The sequence below is a fragment of the Charadrius vociferus genome, unplaced genomic scaffold, assembly GCF_000708025.1.
Source record: "Charadrius vociferus isolate BGI_N301 unplaced genomic scaffold, ASM70802v2 scaffold368, whole genome shotgun sequence".
NCBI classification, from domain to species: Eukaryota; Metazoa; Chordata; class Aves; order Charadriiformes; family Charadriidae; genus Charadrius; species Charadrius vociferus.
The window spans coordinates 668,717-677,437 of record NW_009649714.1 but is presented as its reverse complement, the minus strand read 5'-3'; the positions used below and the strand labels follow the sequence as shown (position 1 = coordinate 677,437).

Here is an 8,721-nt window from a genome sequence, read left to right as displayed (position 1 = left end):
TTCCCTACAAATAGTACGTTACAGGCAGTCCACCCAGCTGAATCCCATGCACCCATCACTCCTCACTGAAAATACACTGCACAGCGTGCCGAACACAGGCCGGTGCTGAGATCACTTCCACAAATTAATAAAGATAATTCCCTGGGAAGCATCTCGTATAACAGCGCATTCCTGACTTCTCCACCTGTCTGTGTGTTAAATTACAAGCACGACATGTTTGTGCATGCTGTGATGCAGTTCTTGGCCTGACCCCACCAGCTCTCCTAGGAACTAACAAAAGAATTTATGTCGGCCCAGGAGAAGGAGCTGGTGACTTATTTGCCACTGTCCGATGTCTGGCAGCCGGCACTGCAGCCTGTGCACCCTAGCCCCGGTGCTACTCATTAGCTCTATGCGATATATCACCCGAGTTCTTTGCTTTACCCCACACCTCCTTCTCATAAATTTAAGATTATTTGGGGAGGAAGGAAGGCAGTGGGGAGAGAGGAAAGAAATTCCCAGTTATATGTAATCATTAACTGAAGTGGTCTTTGATTTCTCTGTTGTTCAGTTTAATTAGATGGAATTCATTTTGAAGGCAGCCGCCAATGTCAAAGGCACGTTAACTATAGCTGTGAATTATTACTGCATCAATAAAAATAATGAAAAGCTTGGATGCTAGCAGAGCCATTAGGCTTTGGAGCAGTAACAGCTAGTTTTCTGTTTTCAGACACAATCTTTCTTCCTTATTGTGCCTCTCAGATATTTTCATACTGAGAACTTGTGGCCAGTTTTTCTCAACTGCTTCTTTTCTTTAGAACCTGCTCTTCCCCAGAGTGTATCTAACCGGGTTCAGCCTTCCCTTTTCACTTTGGAACTCTCCTATTAACATGCAGGTGGCTGCACTGAGTCACACCAAAGGGCACAGGTTGTGTACTGAGTCATACCCATCAGCCCGTTACCCTCTCTGTTACGGTGCTCGATAGCAAGAACTCGGTGAGAACAGGTCACGCCTATAGACTTCCTTGATACAGATGCCCAGGTTTCAGCAACACCTTCCCCAATTAGCCGAACTTTTTAAACTCAAGGAAGAACTCAAATACCGCTGGTATGCAGCGGTTAACACTGCAGAAGGGCTACACAGAGCTGCTTGCACTTTGGGCTTGCTCTGATCCCTTTGCTGTACTGCACACCCTTGTAACGCTTCACGCGTGCTAGCACAGGCCTTGCCCCTGATGTTCCAGAAAAAGACAGTGCATGCACCCAGAGTATCTGATACCACCACGTAAGCAAGACTTCTTTGTTCAGCCTCCCCACATCCATCCCCAGCTTATAGGTTAGGAGCTAGCGCTGCAAGGCTCAGCAAATTTAGCTGGGAAGTCCACAAGTCTCCCCTTCACCTCTAAAAGAAACATAAACCTTTTACTGAAGGAGACAGGATAACATTTCTTACAGCTACAAACCCCAGATCCTCTGGTCCTGCCACAGGGTACCTCTGTGCACGCTGCCTGCAGGTGAGACATCCACGTAACCACTTCAGCCAAGGCATGGGGAACACCGGCTGCTTCTAAAACTCTTCTCTTTCTGATTGCCTGCAGAATCTAGCTTTTATGTCGTGAGATATCTGACAACGGATCTGCTTCCTTTGACTTAAAAACTCCTGTCAGTGATAGCACAGTGCTGACGGTAGCCATGAGCTTGTGCATCTAATAAGCATCAGCGAGTCGGCAGAAATGAAGGGCCGTCAGCGGTAAGAGCTAAACTTTGCACTGGACTCTGCATACAGGACAAAGAACCCTGTGTGAGTAGGAAAATCAAACTAAACCACATTGTATCAAGAAAGTTATTGGATTTGGGCAAGAATAAAACGGTTTAATGCAACATATAATTTCTGGTTCACAAAAGATTGTCTCTAGGCTGTTGATCTACGATACGCAAAAATTAAGGCAGATTTTCACTCATCAGCTCATCTGAAAGAGGATTTTTGAGGTCAAATTTTAAGTTCGCTAATACTATCGAGTGCAGCAACCTTTCACCAGCAGGTATCAAAGGATTAGCAACAAAGACTGAAAACTTGCCTTTTGTTCTCTACAGTTTCCTCTTCTACAACCATATTCTTCCAGGGTTTATTTCTATAAAGCTCCTTCTTTGGAAGACACATGGAGAGGTATCTGTTGAGATCTCATTGATTCAGAAGGCCTTTGGACCGTCGAAACAAACTGAATCACAGTCATAAATACTGAGGTCCCTTTTTTTTATTCTCATTATTGAGGAATTGCACTTGTAGTCCCATCTGTGAACCAGATTAATTCGGAGCCATCTGCCATGAGCAAATTGCTAATTTTGGCAGATACCAGAGAGATGCTAGTATCATCCTTATGTAAACATTTGAAGTCAGCTCTGATTGTTGTGAAGAAAACAGCTACCCGTAAAGGTGCTTATGGCTACACCATGAACGTGTAGTAATTCAGATGACTGATTGTAGCTTCTTAAAGAACAGAAGGAGGGCTCAGCAGTCAGCGCAGACCGTGTCTGATGTGCTGCAGACACATCCACCGTGGCAAAGCAAAAACCGATGCGAGATCCGTGCAAACCGAGAGCGTTACCTGGCAAGCTGTGAGGCATGTTTAGTGGAGCACCCGGACCACTTCCCAGGATTCACACAAGAGGCTATTAACAAAATGCCTCTGAAGACCTCATCTGGAGTCAAAGGGAAAATTTGGACTGATTTCAGTGGGCTTCAAAATGTCTGGAAGTACAACTATTACTAATGATAAATTGAAAGTGAATCAAATATGTAAGAAAATGTGAATTTTCAGACGTATATTTCCTGCTCTTTGCTGGTGCAATTTAGGTGCAGACACTAGCTTGGCTGAAAACAAAACCCACTGTATTGATGTTTATATAGTAAAAAAAAATTTCTGATATGACTTTTAGGAAAAAAACCTGCCAAAACTAAAAGACTGAATAGGTTGGGAGACAGAAAAGTCACTGGAAAAGAGAATTTGTTCAACAGGCTTCATATATACATTCCGTTGCTCCTCTGGTAGCACTGAACCAAAAAAATGAAAGAAGTAATTTCAAGTTCCCTGTTAATTCCAACCCCGTAGGACTCCAACCAGATGTCTGTATCTATAGAATACTACAAAAAGTCTTGTTTTGCCATTGTCTGTGCTGGTCCTGTGCTGTGCACAGCCAACTTTGCAGTTTAACATTCCTACCCCAAAAGAGATGAGCCCCGTGATTCCATAAGCCTGGGTGAAAGTCAGTACTGCATCTGTGTGTGCTGTTTTTTACTGTTGGCATCCTAGCCCCACTTTCTGATGATTATTCAGTGGTTTGTTGTCTTATTTAAATAACATGACACTCATGGTGTGGACTATGGATTGCCATGCCAAGCAGTCTGCAGTACACCTACGCTGCTGCCACCGTGCAGTACAACATCAGCTTCTTCACTGTCCTGAAAAGCTAACAATAACTATCAAAGCACCAGATTAGGTTCACTTTTTTTTCCTGGAGAATACATATTCGCTGACTACAAACCTCCGCAGGAAAAGCAACAGTTGCATACCCTCCAGGAGCCATGAATATTAGTTTGTTTTGTTGTTCCTCTTAATTTTCACGAATAGGCTGCTGGCTTTCCAAATGTCTGTCATCTGTTTGGGCAAAACCAAACTATCCTACGATTTCAGTGACCAATCAGCAATACAAAGTGATTGGCCAAAGTGAACCATGGTTTAAACAAAAGCTCGGAGGAATAATTGGAGTAAATTACGTAACATTGGGAAATAACAAACGAACTTGTAAAAATCACAGACCTAGAATAGCTCTTTTGTTACTTAATCTATTTTGAGTAGGTAATTGAATCTTCCTTTATTTCCCTAAGAATTCAGCTCTTAGCACGGTGCCATGTCCAGACCACATCATGACCATGAGGTCAGCAGAGCTCCTGCCCGCGCTGGGGTGTGTGGGCAGGGCTGTCGCAGCCTGCAGCACCCACTGCGCTGCACACACACAGGCATCTCCCATCCCACTCTGGACCACGCTCGCACACTGACAGTAAAAAAAAAAGTGAGAGTGCACCTCAGAGCATGGTGTGGCATATCTGAAGAGAGGTTCACTCTGATCTGAAGAAGAAAATGGGTCCTTTAAAGCCTTGGCTTTACTCTTTGCTGGGAGCGAAGCACACCAGCACACCCCTATGGTCTTCCCATGGTATCAAAGGATGCTTGCACCATGATGACTGTCTCACTGAACCCAAAATCTCCTATAGGTGACAGTATCTTTCAAAACAGCTGTAACTTTATTAGCCATAGAGTTATTCTGGCTGTAACTGGTGAAGTCGTCTCCCCAGCTTTATCAAGAGACCGACAGAGCAGTACACAACGCCGTGGCTGTAAGCTGTCAGGACCGGGCAAAACAGGTTTGAGGAGAAATGTTAAGTTCTTAAAATAGCCCGTGAACCTTGCTTGGAGCTAAACCTAAAAGAAAATAGATCTACTCGCACACATCACTGTTCAGCACACTCATCTATCATGTGCTTTGTAGCAGCCTTTAGAGAGAGGTGGTTCATGCTCCTGGCTCTGATACACTCCACATGTAAACAGAGTAATTTCTTCCTCTCCCGAGACACCCCTTACACGCACGGCTGCCGTGTGGGAGAAGCGTGTTGTTATAGTTACTGGCTATGACTTACCCCTGCCATTGTCATGGTGTTTTCAGTAAATGGCGCTTAAACAGCAGTCTAGCAAAGGTTTGCAGAATAATGGCTGCCTGCGTTCACTTAATAACAGGACACAAGCATCTCTGCCGCCCAGTCTCTTCATCCCTGTCCCTTACATCGTGAATGAGACCCTGATTCTCTTATATAAGGAACGAAACAAAGGTCACTTCTTATATTTGAAAGGTTTTTTACTTCTGCTCCCTGGAAAGGTCATCATCAGAGCTCTTCTCCTCGGACGGCTCTCAAGAGGGAGGTATGGAGCGCCCAGGACACATCACCTTTTAGAGACTCTGTGGCTGGTGAGCGAAACTGCTTTGCAGGTCAAGTCTGTAAGGGGCCATGGTTTTCCACCTTGTTTTGGGTGTATCTTTTGCTAGCGAGATACAGTCGCTGTAACCCCACAAGAGGCTGGCATCATGTAACCTCTAACATTTTCGGTCAGGATTGTGGTACGATGATAAGGTTGTGGGAGTGAGCGAAGCTACATGCCCATAAAATGGATTATGCTGAATGATGCTAGTCAGCTGCTTTTGAGATGCAAAGACAACAATTAACTGAGCTGATGTGAGCAGCCGCAAATAGGAACAGCTCTTCATGCCTGTCAGTTAGAGAAACAAGACTTCAGTATACAGTCAAATAATAACCTCTCAGAGGCAGACAGCAGGAAAATGGGAACTAACAGGTTTTCACAGACCCCACACTCAGATGAATGAAGGCGATGTATCGAACATTTAAAAGAGAGCAATCAGAAGATGCTGCCTCTGCACGTTTGCCCGGAGTGCAGCAAAGACAGACAGCCCTTAATTGGAAACAGGCTGCTACACCTGAGCCAAGGAGCTGCCTTCACACAGCTTTGTTCAGGCAAACTGAACCTTGTGTATATTTAATGAATAGATGATACTAAACCTTATATATAAGAAGTGCTATGACACTACCTTACATATTTCGCAGCCAGACAGAAACCCTTCCATGAAGTGTGAATTTTTGTTACTACTCAACCAGAAAAGCCGGTTTTCTATACGTTTTATAACGTATAAGTAGCTGATTAGGACAAAGCTGCGCTAATATGATTTATTGGGTGCTTTTTGTGAAAGCAATTAGGTACGGGATTCCCAAAGGACTTTCTGAGACCAGGTCCAGCAAAGACAATTACTGAACATATATCGATCCTGCTGTGGAATTAACATCAGGAACCCTTCCTATGTTAGCTTTGTGATTTGACAAGCTAACAAACTTTGTCCCAACCTTGCTTAACTAAGCAATTCTTTCCATTTAATGTTATATCACTATACATGAAATAAATGTTAATTACCATCACCGCATGACCAAGCGGTGAAACTGCTGAAATGGAAGCCCAGTCCTGCAGCCCTGTACTGGCAAACACTTCTGCAGTCTCCACAAGAGCCTGAACCACAGCCAGGGAAGTTAATCCTAGTTTGTACATAGGATTTTGCATCAAGCCAGTACTAGTCTAAAACATACTGGTGAAATCTGGTCTTGTAACAAACCTGGTAAATAAAGCTGAAACTGGCACTGCATCTCCTCTCCCACACACATGTTCTCCTTCAAGTTGTAAACTTCGCAGCAGATACAAACCTAGCTACAGAAGGGTAGCTGCACACTGGCATAGAGACAAAGAAAAATGAAACAGACCTACTATGAAACGCACCACTGAACTAGAGACGCTGGAGATGAATTTCAGGTGCAATAAGTCAACCTTATTTCATGGACCTCTGTCTCTGCCCTGTTAAGCCAGCAAGGCTGTGAATTTGAGGGAACACAAGTTCTGGTATTCAAGAGAACTTACAGAAATCCACATGAATCCCATCACTTGTTTTCCATGACATTTCAGGAGAAACTTGTCATAAATATGCAATAATTACTGGCAGTTCCTCATGCTACTTAAAAAAGCTTTTCTTCTGTTGTACTTTCTGTCCTGTTGGCCTATAGGACGGTCAAACTTTCTAGAAGACTAAGAAAACAATGGTCATTCTCCATGTACGGTCCATATTTTGCTACTTACATTTTGTCAGACTAAAACCTAGTACTAACATTTCCATTTTTAGGTCTGATAGAAGAGATTCTTCGTCTCTCTAGTACTTAAATCACACATTAGAATTACATTGCTCCAGCATGCAGAATGCTGCCATTTCCAAGTATTAAGCTGAGCACTCTTGAATGTTGACAGGGTTGATCCTTATTTTTTTCTTTGACTACATAAAATTACTGTTGAAAAAACTACATACTAAGGGGCATATCCACTGAAAACATTTTCTTCTATGATTGACTGGTATTAATAATTTTCTTCTTTCACACACAGAGGGATGTGTTCAAGTAGACTGCAAAATGAGGCTTGATATATAAGGATTATCCAAGTTTTGAATGTTCCTTTCTAAGAAGTGAACATGCAAAAATTGTCAGTGGTCAGTAATGAACATGAACTATTGTAGTTATTGGCAGCTGGACTTGCAAATGAAAAGAAGCAAAAAAAAGAAAAAAAAATAAGGAAAGTTAGGGACAGTGTGATATGTGACACTTGAAGTGACAGGACTCAGACTTTGTGGGTTTTCACAAAGATCCTTCTGTAACTTACTGATGGCTTTATAGCGGAGGATCCTTCCTACAAACCATAGCTGTTCATTGCTCAGATATATAGCAGCTTAGCTCATGCTGCAACGCTCTGTACTGCCTCAGCATTTCTGAACCAGAGCTCTCGGGAGATGGAGACCAGGATGATTTGTCCGTACTATGGCTAAGTACTGAAACCTAGCAGCCTGCTTGCTTGCTTACAGTTATTTATAAGCTTGTGTGTTTTCAGGATTTACTTATGAAAAGCAATTCCATTTATTATCAGTACAACAGCATGGCAATAGTTCATATTTATAGATTGTAATATAATTTCAGACAGCCCCAAATTCCTTTACAAAGTGCGCGTCTATATATCAACCTATAAATCAGTATGTTCACAAACACTGTAAGACTGAAAAGAACACTGAGTGAAACTGAAAATGCTGAGTATTTAAGTCAGGCAGAACATGTTTGCTCAGACTGGAAAGTTATCATCCAAACAGGACTGCCCACACCTACTCTGGGCATTTAAAGCAATGGATCTACATTAAAGACTTTGTTTTATGACTCCTGCACAGCACCTCTCTGTGCAGCACCGCTTTCCTAACACAGGATAATAGCTTAAAACTGAACTGGAACACTCGACTAACCTGTTTTTCACCACTCGGCTTCCTGTAATTCAGCAGCAGCTCCACAGCTCCCACCACCTCTTTCCGTATCGCGTACAGCAGAGCATCTCCCACGTACACACTGTGGCTCAAAAGCAACTCCATGATCTCCAGGTTTTCGTTCTCTATGGCTATTAAAAGGGCACTGCGACCAAGAGGATCCATACAGTTAATGTTGATGTTGTAGTAGATCTCTGCCTCTTGCAAGGCATGTTTCACACTGGCATAGTCCCCCTTCTCCACAGCGCTGAGGTAGGCCTTCTCCTCCGCTGAGAGCTCTGCCTCCGCTCGCACGATCTGTAATGGGATCCGATCTCTGTACGGTGAATAGTTTACCTTTTTGTAGTATAGCTGGGCCATTGTTCATAGTGACCGGGCAACCTGCGGGGGAAGAAGAAGCACGCGTAAGTGACAAAACAGACGAGCAGTCTGTTCCTCACAGGGGACAAATTTCCAAAGGTCCATAGTGGTAAAAACTTCTGATCACTTTTTAAGCTGTTTTATTCTCAACCCAGTGACTGTAGCACCCCCTGAGCAACCCCACAGTAAAAGGCTATCTGCAAAAATAAAGATTACACTACTGCTCAGAGGAGGTATGCAGAATGACAGACACTCGGTATATTTTTAAGTCTGGTTTAAACACTATGCCATTGATTTCTTTTATCTGGTCAGACGCGTGATCTTGGTTTTTTTATGGATAATCTATCGCACGTGCAAATAGGGGGATTTCTCATCTTTGCTTTATTTACCGCTCAATGTTTTTCTCACTTCCCTCCTTTTTCA

General features: G+C 43.1%; 1 protein-coding gene across 1 annotated transcript in view; it reads right to left on the bottom strand.

Moving 5' to 3' along the window:
- Positions 1-8,298, bottom strand: part of TRPC5 (transient receptor potential cation channel, subfamily C, member 5) — a 65,574-nt gene extending 57,276 nt beyond the window's left edge. The window contains exon 1 of the mRNA XM_009890721.1: positions 7,921-8,298. Within this exon, the coding sequence (XP_009889023.1) occupies positions 7,921-8,298 (378 nt within the window). The remainder of the gene's footprint in view (positions 1-7,920) is intronic.
- Between the last annotated feature and the right edge of the window lie 423 nt (positions 8,299-8,721).